This window comes from Crocodylus siamensis, chromosome 3 (assembly GCF_052110815.1).
Source record: "Crocodylus siamensis isolate JL-2025a chromosome 3, ASM5211081v1, whole genome shotgun sequence".
Lineage (NCBI taxonomy): Eukaryota > Metazoa > Chordata > Crocodylia > Crocodylidae > Crocodylus > Crocodylus siamensis.
The window spans coordinates 260,891,933-260,905,097 of record NC_143397.1 but is presented as its reverse complement, the minus strand read 5'-3'; the positions used below and the strand labels follow the sequence as shown (position 1 = coordinate 260,905,097).

Here is a 13,165-nt window from a genome sequence, read left to right as displayed (position 1 = left end):
TCCTCAGCGCTTCCCCAACGATCCTCCTTAGCTTGTTGAAGTCAGCCCTCCTAAAGTCTAGGGCTGTTGCCTTGCTGCAGCCCTTTGCCACCTTACGCTGGATGGTGAATTCCAGCAAGCGATGATCACTGTCTCCCAGGTGGCCCATCACCCGCAGCCCCCTCACCAGGTCATCACCCGTGGCCAGCGCCAGGTCCAACAAGGCGTCTCCCCTGGTGGGGCTGTGCACCTCCTGGGTTAGATGGAGGTCCTGCACTCTGGCTAAGAACCGACGTGAGCGATCAGACTTGGCTGACTGCTCTTCCCAGCAGATGTCTGGGAAGTTCAGGTCCCCCATGATGACCACATCCTTAGCCCTCACTGCCTCTGCGAGCTGACCTAAGAATTCCTGGTCGAGCTCTTCTCCCTGGTTGGGAGGTCTATAGGAGACTCCCACCGTTAAGTCTCTATCCCCTGGACTGCCTTTTACTCTAACCCAGAGCACCTCAGGGTTCCCCTTTCTACCCCCTTGCTAATTAACGAGGAAGTATATTCCTCCTTGATGTAGAGTGCTACTCCTCCACCTTTCCTTCCTATCCTGTCCCTCCTGTATAGCCTATAGCCCTTGACACTCACCGCCCAGTCATGCGATGAGTCCCACCACGTTTCTGTGATCCCCACTATGTCAGGGCTGGTGACAGCTAGGAGGAGGGCAAGTTCCTCCTGCTTCTTCCCCATACTTCGAGCATTCGTGTAGAGGCATTTGAGGCCTCCAGCGGTTGTGCCCACTGACCCCCTAGTCTCAGCAATGCCCCGTCCCCCATCACTTACCTGTTTCTCCCTTTTGACCATTGGTCTGGGCTCGCTGGCTGTTGCTGGGCCTGGTAGTTCATCGTCTCCTCCGCCCTCATCTTCCCCCTCCCCCGACGATGGTGTTTAACACTGAAAAATGCAAGGTTCTCCACCTTGGGAGGAAAAACCTGCAGCATCCTTATAGGCTCGGCAGTGCTACGTTGGATAGCACTACAGAAGAAAGAGACTTGGGGGTCATCATTGACCACAAGATGAACATGAGCCTCCAATGTGATGCTGTGGCTAGTAAAGCGACCAAAACGCTTTACTACACCTATATTGAACACCTTCAAGAGTAAATTGGATGCTTATCTTGCTGGGATCCTGTGACCCCAGCTGACTTCCTGCCCTTTGGGCAAGGGGCTGGACTCGATGATCTCCCAAGGTCCCTTCCAGCCCTGATGTCTATGAAATCTATGAAAATCTGTTATCCTCTCTTGTAGTCCTTCTGTCCTCTGGCACAGAGATCCATCACCATTTTTCTAGTCACCTCTTGGGATCACATTAGGACCCTGTGCCTTCATGCCTAACTTATTTCTCTTCTAAAAGTAGGAGTTCACTGTGTTCAGGCCTGCTGATGTTAGTGGGGCAGGAGCCAGTTTCTGTGGCTGTGAAAATCCAGATGCAGGAGTGACATGATGAAGGCAGACTTTATTTCCATTTAATGTTTTTATAGTCCCATAGTTACTTGAGTAAAGCTATAAAATGTGGCTCAAGTGTAACTGAGGCAGTCCCACTGTGCTAGAGACCCATGAGAGAGCAGTTGCTTGCTCTGATGTACTCTGCATGGCACACAAAGGAAGGAGACCAGAACCACTGCAGCATCTCCCAGTAGCTTTGTTATTTTGTATTGCATGGAATGAACGCCTGAGAAAAATCAGATGCAACCATCCTGTAGTGAAGGGGAGGTGAGAGAGGTAAAGTAAAGTGAAATGGTGCCAGGAAGATGTACAAACCCAGAAAGGAATGACTGTAACCAGTGTAACAGAGGAGGGTGACACAGTTTCTACACCAGTACCCCAAACAAGAGAAGGTGCAAGAATGGTATTTCTTGATAATCTGGAATCATAAGAGATGTCTCAAGAGTGACCAGGAAAACAGGGAGAGGATGGCAATGGTAGCATCATGTTATGGAGCAACCTGTCAGCAACTGCTGTCTTAATGTGGGTGTGTGGGTGTTCTCTACTCTGACACTATTCCTATTGGACTTTCATTCCCTGGGGCAGGAGGTGGTGCTCTAAAGGAGGGAGATGAAGAGAAGCAGAGGTAGTCTACCTACTGGCCCAACAGGCTGCTCTTAAGTGGGGGGCTGGGGTACAGAGGGCAGGGATCCCATGCATGGGTGTCTCCTTGGGTTACAGATTGCCCTAATAATGCTGTGCTGAATCCCACTTCTGCTGCTGAAGATAGGGCTTCATCTCTCATCCTTTATGTAGGTAGGCAAAGGTGTGCAGAGCTGTGAAGGTGAGGTGAGAAGCTTAACAATGGCAGGTTACCCTGTGTAGTACTGCAGATACCATTTTCCATACACTCATCCTTTTTTATTTGTGTAGGGAGCTTTTGGCAGGACCCCTCTTTATCGTGCTGCTTTTGGGGGTCACCTGGCTGCAGTGGAGATGCTTCTTCCATATGGAGCAGACCCCAGAATTTATGCTGATGATGGCAACACACCTGAACAGGTAGAAGCAGTTCTTAATGTTTTCTTTCCCCTTACATCAGAGGTGCTCAACCTGTGGCCCATAGGCCAGATGTGGCCTGCAAAGGCCCATGGGGCTCCCCATGTGTTGGGAAATTTGGTGGCAGGAGAGCAGTGGCAAGTAATACTGCCACCTTTCTTCGTTGCCAAATTCCCATGCCCTGGATTGGGGCTGAGACATGCCTCCCACTCCCCCCCACAGCTGGATCATGGCTGGGTCATGCCTTCCTCCCCTGCCTCATATGGCCAGATCAGGACTGGGCTGTTCCCCAACCCCCCGACATGCTGAATTGGGCCTTCCACCCCAATCTGGCCCATGGACAGATTAAGCACCCTCTATTCAGCCTAAGTGGGGGAAAATGACTGGGCACTGCTACCTTACATCACCGTTCTTCACTTATTGTGCTTTTTCCCGTTGCTGTGTGTGGACCTATACAAAAAGGATGAGAAATTAACTGGCAGTACAAGGAGAAATGCAGTGCTGTCCCTATTCATAGAGCTGTCAGTTACTCATAATAAAATTGAAGAAATGGAAAAATACACCCTCCTTTCTCTAGTGTTAGCTCTAGTAATCAGAGGAGTGACAGGATCAAGTACAACATTTTCAATCAGGAACAGGACTTGATAGTTGAGTCTTGTGTGCCTTTTATTTTCAGTGTAGTTGTTAGAATTATGTGAGCAGAGGCTGATCAGTAGTCACTTTTGTACTGCAGTAATGGATTGTTTTAGCTATCAGGTAGGGATATGTCAACCCATCTATTTCATTCACAAATGAAAAGAAAACAGTGTTGATAGGAAAGACCCTCAGGATAGAAATAAGGAGAATACACAGGTCTAGTGATCCCTGTGTTATAGCTTTTTGTATTACTGTACCACAAAGCTAAGCGTAAGACAAGAAACAGCAGGTGAAGACAGATGGACAGACAGGTAGGGGAGCACAGAAGGAACAAATACTGGTCAACATGATGGGCAGTGTCCTCAGTATACCGGTGGCCTACTGGCTGTTGATTTTTTTCTAAACATCGCAGCAAAGGGTTTTTAGTGAGATATTTGAAAAAGGAAAAGGAGGTCAGTTTACTAATGTCTGTGAGCTGCTGCTTCTGGATATGGGGGGCAGCAGGGGAGAAAGCCCAGAGTATCTGTAAATCTGATGAGTGAGCAGTGGAGGCTAGTGCTGCCATACTGAATTAGAGCTGGCCTTGAAAGTGAAGACGTGCAGCTTCTATTAGATGTGATAGAGCTGGGAGAGCCAATGGCAAGAAGGATGACATGGTCAAAAGGACAGGTCAGGATAATGATCTTTGCCACAGCACTCTAGATAGCTCCCGTAATTCCAGTCCCTTTTCTTTCCTTGCTCCCATTTGGAGACAGGTTCCCAGCACTTGTGCTGAGTTGGGGCTCGTATTCCTGCCCTAATGCTTGGTGCATGTGCAGCTGAAGCATGGTGTTGTGTTCCTCACTGTGGTAGAGTGTGCCTATGTTGCTGAGCTGGGGGTTGTCTTCAGCCCTGCCATTTACTGTTCATGCTTGTGAGATGAGAGAATAGAGGGTCATTCCCAGCCATTGCTCACTGGTCTTGCCAACTGAAAGGTGCTCGTATGTCCAATAGGTTGCTTCTTTGGACAGCTTGGTTGCCATCTTTCAATCCTGGGATATCGGCTTGACAGAACTGATGCTGCAGAAGATGGAGTCAGAGCAGCAGAGAAGAGCTTTGCAGGAAAAGAAGCTGAAAGATGCTGAAACTCACCGGTGAGACGTGTACTCCAACCCAGTCAGGAGAGGGAGGACAGGAAGATACAGCCATTGCAGTGTTTCCCACTCCATCCTTGTGATGGTTCTACAGCAATCCTGCAAACCCTGTGTTATACCAGGATTTTTTGCCTTTGACTGGCGTATGGTGTTTCACAACTTGGCTTAATGAGACGGAGAAGGCAAAAAGGGAAAGATAAGAGAGAGACAGAAGCAGTAAGATAAAAAGGGGTGAAAGGAGGAACCCCAGGTTTGAGTCCCAGATATTCTCAAGAGCCCATTGATGCCCTGGAGGTGGCGATATCATTGGTTTCCTCTTTCCTTCCCTGTCTGGTCAGGACATCCTTTAGAATTGGGGTGGGAATCCAGAGACTGCTGCAGTGTTCCCCAGCATGAGGGCTTGCAGGACTGAAGTGCATGTTCTTCCTGCAGAATGAATGAGGAGGTGGAGCAGCTGGTGAAGGAGCAGGAGAAGTGTAACAAGGAGGTCAGTTCTGTGCTTGTATTGGACAACCCTCCTAGGTGTCAGTAGTCTTCCATTTCCAGTCCTCCCAGTCAGGCAGCAGGTGACGTCTACCCAAGTGCCCAACTATCTGGCTCACTTGGTCCCTGACAGAATTGGGGTAGAGTTGATGCCACTTTGATGCTGATCTCTTGAACTACAGCTTTTGGAGCTGCCAGCAAGTGGTCAAGGAGATGCGCAGAAGTGGCTAGTCTTTGTCATTGGTAGGAGACTGGTTTGTCCTGCAGAGAGAAAACCCAGATGTGTAGCTATTGCCTCTGCAAGAGAAGGAACTGAGGGGGAGTGTCCTGTATCCCTCACAGTGCATGTTCAGTACAAAGTCATCCTTGCTTCAGTTGTACCTGCACAGACAGGGCCAGCCCACCTACCCTCCTACTCTTTAGCCCATTTGACCTTTTGCTGTTCCAGCTAGGCAGCCCCAGTTTCATGTCCTGACCCCAGAGGGTTATTCCCTCTGTGGCAGAAAAGTCCCAACCTTCCCTGGAGCATAGGAAGATGGAATTTCCCATCTCCCAAAGTGGTGGAGGCTGTGCTTTCCCACCCTGATAGGCCTAGTTTCAATCTGTAACAGATGTTACGGATATTATGTTAGATTATCTTTCCCATCTGTCTCCTCTTTCTCCCCATGCAGCTGCAGCAGGCATACCTTGAACTAAACAGGAGGATCACAGAGCATGACAAATGTCAGAGAAAGCAGATGGGCAACAGAGAGGTAACCCTGCAGGTGAGGCTTCCTACTTTCTCTGTCCTTCTAGGCTTTAGAGAAGGGTACAACACAGAGGCTCCAGGTACCTTTCCTCTATTAGCTCCAAGGAGGAGGAGGCAGGTTTATGAGTTTCATGCTGCCTCTTGGGAAGGTCTGTCCTTTTGGTTTCCATTGCCTCATTTACCGCCATTACTGTCAATGTTCCCTTTCTTCCAGTTGCTAGTTGTTTATTTTTATAGCTATCTCCTTCTTCCATAAGCCAGATGGTTTTCTTTAAACAAGGTTGCCTTTTTTCCCCTCAGTTGTGAACGTGTGGCTTTTTGAGTATCTAAAGATTGTTCTCTAGTAATTCCTAATTATCATTCACAGTTTCTGTTTAAATTCTGTTTTCTAAATGATTGGCTCATAATTGTTTTCAGCTTTGTGAATGTGGCCCTTTCAAAGCCCCAGGTGCAGATCCAGGATTTGGAAAATGGTCATGCAGGAGCAGCCACTCCTGCTGCAGGGGTGCCTGCATCCCAGCTTCCAGACCAGCCTCTTCCCTCCACAATCCTATGGTGTGGAAAGACTGCACTGCTGGAGCCTCTAGGAACTTCTGTAAAGTCCCTAAAGTAGGAAATATTTCCTCTCTTCCTCTCCATGTTCAGAGATGCATCCCCTTCTGCCATGCCCTCCCCCAGCAGGAAATACAGCAGGTCTGGGAGGAGAAGGGGCCTGTCTCCGAGCATGGAGGGGAAGGAGGAGGGTTCTTACATGCTTTGGGGACTTAAAAAAACTTCCCAGAGGCTCCTGGGATGTGATCCAATCTGAAAGGGGAGGCAGCTGTTCTAGTGCATCGTCTCTGGATCTGTTTGTCTGTGTGTACGTACATAGTTGGTTTGAACTTTATTCTTTTTGTACATAAAGAATGTGATCAAGGTCCAGTGACCTGGATCTAAAGATTATTGGTAACTTAGTTGTATCAGTTCTGTTTAGCTGTCAAGACAAAACCTAATGAAGATTTTCCCTGTGTTGGATCCAATGGAGTCAAGAAATTTTGGAGTTAAGAAATTGTTCTCTTTAATACTGAGAAATTCCAAAGTTGCTGTAGTACTGATGACATGAGACTTCCCACATGCCTCGCTCAGGTTGAAGTCCCCTGTAAAAAGATAGTTTCTTCCTACGCACTGTAGAGAGGTGTTTAGCAGCCAGTCCTGTTCTCTAGTGTGCTCTGTAACCCAAGCTATAAGTGGTAGCTACCCCTTCAGGCTTCAGAGTCCAAGGCAGCCAGCCATTATGCTAGGCATGCTGTTCCCTTGTGTGCCATTACCTAAAGCTGTGGTTCTCAACCTTTTTAGAGTCTGGGCAGCCTGTTTGAATTTTGTGGCATCCCAGTTGAGATCCACTGTTGTACTGCATCAGGCCTTGTAGAGTTTCAAGCCATTTCTCAGTCCAAGCCTTGCTTTCCGTGTTCTGCATACAAAGGCATACATCACAGTACCTTTGAAATTGGAGGCACAAGCTTTGTTGTTTTACAATAGAGCTATGCGGCTCTGTGTTTTGTTAGTAAAAATAATCCATAAAACATAGGATCATGTTTCATAGAATCATAGAAAGAAGGACTGGAAGGGATCTGTAAGATCATCAAGTCCAGTACCCTGCCATGGTTTGTAATTATATAGCTACAAACTTTTTTGACACTGAGATTTCAAAGCTGCAGTGCTAGTACAAGCCAGTCATTTACATACTTTATAGTTCCCATCCACTCGGACCAAAATCATGCTGGGGTCAAGTGACTGCACGCACTGAGAACTAAACTCTTTATGTAATGGGTTTCTTCCATGGATAACTTTGCTGTTTTTAAAAATATATGTTAAAAGGGCAAAACAAGAGACAGGAGTCCCCCTCCCACACCCATGCTATCTGAATTAGTGGTTCTCACCAGGGTGCTTCTGCCACAGCCAGGTGGAACTACAAATCCAGATTGGGAAGGGGCTGTGACAGGAGCATGTGCTCTTGTGGCCTTTTCTGAGACACCTCTGCATAGTGTCTCCAGGAAATAGATGTGTGCAGAGCAGGTGGAACTGCCCTGAGCACCTCTGCTTTCAGGATGCATGTCAGAGCCAAACTGAGAAGTGGCTGCTGCAGAACAGTATGCTTGCCTCCTTACCTGATGCAGGAAGGTGTTCCACTTCTGTTGGGCTCTGATGTTCCTCCTGAAAACAGGTGCATGGGGCTGTTTGCTCCATGGCAGCAGCAGCCTGGAGTTGGATGCCCTTGCTATGAGGTAGGACTGCCCATGCACAACCATTTTCAGGATTCCAAACAGGTGAAGCATCTCAGCAGACTTCAGTAATATCAACTACATCGGACTTTTGCTCACAAATGAATAGTTTCAGTTCCTCTGGCTTATTCCCTGCCTCCCAGCATTGGTGTGCTACTAGGCATTGCTTAGGCTATTTAAAGAATTTCCTCTCTTCCTCCTCCTTTGTGTCTTGGTTGATTTTTTGTGCTCAGTTAATACTCATTTGCTGTCTGCTTCTACCTTCTTTTGTTATTAGTTCCGTGTTCTCCTGACTGTGCTAGCCAGCCTGATTGACTTTATTTCGTCTGAGGGGGAGATCATCCAAGCTGTACATGCTCTCTAATTATCGACAGTGACCAGAGCTCCACAAAAGCAAACGTCTCTGCCATACTTTGTTTGACCTCACTGGCTCACTGCTTTCTTCCACAGTAACTCTGGTACTGGAAGTATCAAATCCCTTCATGGCAAATGTAGAGGCTACAGCTTGGATTTTAATTGAGGTAGCTGCTCAGATTATAGATAAAAGCAAATCTCTTCCCCCTCTCCCATACATATGTGTAGATTACCTGAAGTATTCTAGTGCAGGGGTTTTCAACCTTTTTGGGTCTGTGTACCCCCCAGCAGCTGGATGCGGAGCAGGGGGGTGGTGCGTGGCCAGATGCCAAGTGGTGGCAGCCTCCATGTGCAACCTTTCCCCGCCCCCCACATTTGGCTGGGCGGGTGGGTCCTAGGGCCTTCTCAAGTACCCCTGTTGACAACCCCCGTTCTAGTACAATTCAGCAGGATAACAGATTTGGAAACATGGACAGGATTGCAGGGGTTGCCTAGTCCAACCTTCTGCACTGATACAGGATCAAACCATCCTAAGAAATGCCAGTCCAGCTTCTTTTTGAAAACCTGCAATGAAGGAGTGTCCATAACTTTCCTACGAAGCTCATTGTTTCATCCTCTGCTCTTACTCTTACGAGTCTTTTTATCCCTTGAATTTGCCCTTGGAGGACTAGGCTGCAATCAGACCTAGACAGGTTACAGGGGTGAGCAGATGAAAACAGGATGGATTTTAACACTGCCAAGTGCAAGGTGCTGCATCTGGGGAGGAAGAACTAGCAGCAGACCTACAGGCTGGGGATCTCCCTTCTCATCACTTCAAGGGCAGAAAAGGATCTTGGAATCATTATTGATGCCAAAATGAAAATGGGCCATCAGTGTGGGGGTCCAGTCAGGAAGGCCAACCTCACCTTGTGCATCTGCAGATGCATCTTGAGCAGGTCCAGGGAGGTGATCCTTCCCCTCTACGCGGCACTGGTCAGGCCGCAGCTGGAGTACTGCATCCAGTTCTGGGGACTGCACTTCAGGAGGGATGTGGACAACACAGAGAGGGTCCAGAGGAGGGCCATTTGCATGGTCAGGGGGCAGCAGGGCAGGCCATATGAGGAGAGGCTACAGGACCTGAACCTGTTCAGCCTGCACAAGAGAAGGCTGAGGGGGGATCTGGTGGCCATCTATAAACTTACTAAGGGAGACCTGCGGGGAATGGGAGAGTCCCTGTTCCCCCCAGCACTCCCAGGAGTGACTAGAAATAACAGTCATAAGCTGGCAGAGGGTAGACATCAGGAGGCGCTACTTCACTGTCAGGGAGGCTAGGATCTGGAACCAACTTCCAAGTGAAGTGGTGCTTGCTCCTACCCCGGGGGTTTCATAGTTTCATAGACATTAGGGCTGGAAGGGACCTCGGGAGATCATCGAGTCCAGCCCCCTGCCCAAAGGGCAGGAAGTCAGCTGGGGTCATAGGATCCCAGCAAGATAAGCATCCAATTTACTCTTGAAGGTGTTCAATGTAGGTGCTTGAACCACCTCCGCTGGCAGACTGTTCCAGACCTTGGGGGCTCGGACAGTAAAGAAATTCTTCCTTATGTCCAGCCTGAAACGGTCTTGCAGGAGTTTGTGACCGTTCGACCTCGTCATCCCTTGGGGCGCTCTGGTGAACAGACGTTCCCCCAGATCCTGGTGGTCACCCCTGATAAACTTATAGGTGGCCATCAGATCACCCCTGAGCCTGTGCGTTTTCCAGGCTAAAGAGTCCCATGGCTCTCAGCCTGTCATTGTAAGATCTGTTTTCCTGACCTCTGATCATGTGCATAGCTCTCCTCTGGACTCTCTCAAGCTTCTCCACATCCTTTTTGAATTGTGGAGCCCAAAACTGGACGCAGTACTCCAGCTGCGGCCTCACCAAGGCCGAGTACAAGGGGAGAATGACGTCCTGGGATTTGCTTGAGAAGCATCTATGGATGCAAGCCAGCGTTTTGGTCGCTTTACTAGCCGCAGCATCGCATTGGAGGCTCATGTTCATCTTGTGGTCAATGATGACCCCCAAGTCTTTTTCTTCTGTAGTGCTAACCAACGTAGCACTGCCGAGCCTATACGGGTGCTGCAGGTTTTTCCTCCCAAGGTGGAGAACCTTGCATTTTTCCGTGTTAAACACCATGAGGTTCTCGTCTGCCCATTTGCTGAGCTTGTCCAGGTCAGCCTGGAACACCCGCCTATCTTCTGGCGTGGATGCTTTGCCCCAAAGTTTGGTGTCATCGGCGAACTTGGCCAGTCCACTCCTGACTCCAATGTCCACATCGTTAATGAAGATGTTGAACAGTATGGGTCCCAGGACAGAGCCTTGAGGGACCCCTCTGGTCACAGGGCACCACGATGAGTGACTGCCATCAGTCACAACCCTCTGGGTCCGACCACGAAGCCAATTTCCCAGCCAGTGGATCGTGGTGGAGCCAAGGCCACAACTGGCCAGTTTGGCCAAGAGGTGATCATGGGATACCAGATCAAAAGCTTTTTTGAAGTCAAGATATATGACATCAATCTCTTCTCCCTTGTCCAGGTGATAGGTCACCTGGTCATAGAAGGAAATGAGATTGGTCAAAGAAGACCTACCCGCAACAAACCCGTGCTGGCTATCCCTTAGAATGTTAGCCTGGGCCAGTCCCTCAAAGATGGCCTCCTTAATAAACTTTTCTAAGATCTTCCCCAGGATAGAAGTCAAGCTAATGGGCCTGTAGTTAGCCGGATCCACTCTCCTCCCTTTCTTGAAGATCGGCACCACATTGGCCTTCTTCCAGTCTTCGGGCACTACACCAGAGCGCCAGGAGTTTTCAAAGATCCGTGCCAGGGGCTGGGCTATGACGCTCGCCAGCTCCTTGAGTATCCTGGGGTGCAGGTTGTCAGGGCCAGCTGACTTGAAGGTATCCAGCTTCTCAAGGTGTTCCTTCATGAGGTCAACATTGATGGAGGGTAGGGGATTCCCCTCACCCAGATTTCCCTGTCCCATAGCAGGCATGGGCGTCCCGTGTGACTGATGAAAGACTGACGCAAAGTACCTATTTAATAGGTTGCCTTTTTCCTGGGTGTCAGTTGTCAGTTGCCCCATCTGGTTTAGCAGGGGTCCAACATTGCCCTTGCTTTTCCTCCAGCTCCCCACAGATCTGAAAAAGGACTTTTTGTTGTCCTTGATGCCTGAAGCTAGTTGGAGTTCAGTTGCAGCCTTGGCTTTCCTGGCTTGGTCCCTGCAGGACCGGACCAGCGCGGAGTAATCCTCCTTGGAGGTGAATCCCATCCTCCATCCTTTGTAGGCTTTCGTTTTTAGCCACAGTAGGTCTGCTAGGTCTCTGGAGAGCCAGGGGGGCTGCTGGGCCTTCTTGCTGCCTTTCCTCCGTGTTGGAATAGATTTAGCTTGTGCACTGAGGATCGCTTCCTTGAGAAGCAACCACTCTTCTTGAACTCCCATCTCCCTGGGGTCATGGTCCCTGAGGGCCTGACTGACTAGCCTCTTGAGCTTGTCAAAGTCGGCTTTTCTGAAGTCAAGGACTTCTGTGTTGCTGACTGACTTGCCAGCTTTCCGGCGGATGGTGAAGGTGATCAGCTCGTGGTCGCTGTCACCCAACTTCCCATCAATCACTAGGTCGCCAATTAGGTCATCCCCCGTAGCCAGTACCAGGTCAAGCAGCGCTTTGCCTCTCGTTGGCCCATAGACTTCTTGGGTCAGGTAGAGGTCATCCACGCATGAGAGAAAGCTTTGCGCCCCCTCAGATTTAGCTGAGTGATCTTCCCAGGAGATGTCTGGGTAATTGAAGTCAGCCATGACAACCAAGGTCCTGGAGCAAGCGGCCTCAGTCAGTTCCCGGGCGAACTCCTGGTCAAGCTCGGGACTTTGAGTGGGAGGTCTGTAGTAGACTCCCACCGTTGTGTCCCCTGTGCCGAATTCCCCATGAATTTTTACCCAGAGGGTCTCTAGCTGTCCATGCCGGTCGCCAACATCAGCTTGCAGGGACATGTAGCTTTCCTTCACATAGAGAGCTACACCCCCGCCCTTTTTGTCAACACGATTCCTCCTGTATAGGGTATAGCCCTCTATCCCCGTGGTCCAGTCATGGGTGGAGTCCCACCAGGTCTCCGTTATCCCAATGACATCATATTTCTTTTCACTGAGCAGGAGGACGAGCTCGTCCTGCTTGTTGCCCAGGCTCCTGGCATTAGTGTACAGGCAGGCAAGTGTGCCCTTGGGGGCTCTTGCCTTGCCCACAGATTGTGCCAGGGCTGGGGCAGGGGTGAGCTCCCTTAAGTGCCCCCTTAAGTGCCTTGGTCCGCTGGCTTTGCAAGGGCCGTTCAGCGGGCCAGCAGGGGCAGTAGTCCCCCCATCCCCCAGCGGGCTTAGTTTAAAGCCCGGTGGAGCAGGTCAGCCAGCCTGGCTGAGAAGAGCCTCCTCCCCAGGGGGGAGAGGTGGAGGGCATCTCTTCCCAGCAGCTCGCTGCCTCTCTCTCCAAAGAGCGGGCTGTGGTCATGGAAGCCAAAGCCTTCCCGATAACACCAGCGCCGCAGTCTTTGGTTCACCGTGTGGATCCTCCTCTCCCTCCTCAGCCCATAGCCCGAGACTGGGAGGAGCGACGAAAACACCACCTGAGCTCCCAGACCCCTAAGCCCCGCTCTCAACTCCCTGTAGCGCCTCATGACCTGGCTGGGGGTGCTCCGAGCCGTGTCATTGGTGCCCACATGAATAAGGAGCATGGGGTAGTGGTCTGTGGGCCGGAGGAGCTGCGGGATCCTCTCCGCAATGTCTCGGATGGGGGCCCCGGGAAGCAGCAGACTTCCCGGGCTAAGGGGTCGGGGCGGCAGATTGCCCCCTCAGTGCCCCGCAGGATGGAGTCTCCCACAACAAACACTTTACGCTTTGTCTTGGGGAGAGCGGGGCCAGTAGCTGCGGTCGAGCCTGGGTTGCCTACGGGAGCTGGCAATTGCGTGGGCTCTGCTGGGGCTGCAAGAGGTGCGAACCTGTTGCTAAGCTCCGGTGGGGCAGGGGCCTTGGTGCGGCGGGCCTTG

General features: G+C 50.3%; 1 protein-coding gene across 1 annotated transcript in view; it reads left to right on the top strand.

Moving 5' to 3' along the window:
* Positions 1–13,165, top strand: part of IQANK1 (IQ motif and ankyrin repeat containing 1) — a 104,423-nt gene that overhangs the window by 61,311 nt on the left and 29,947 nt on the right. The window contains exons 7-10 of the mRNA XM_090040980.1: positions 2,385–2,510; positions 4,137–4,276; positions 4,709–4,763; positions 5,431–5,523. Of these exons, the coding sequence (XP_089897106.1) occupies positions 2,385–2,510; positions 4,137–4,276; positions 4,709–4,763; positions 5,431–5,523 (414 nt within the window). The remainder of the gene's footprint in view (positions 1–2,384; positions 2,511–4,136; positions 4,277–4,708; positions 4,764–5,430; positions 5,524–13,165) is intronic.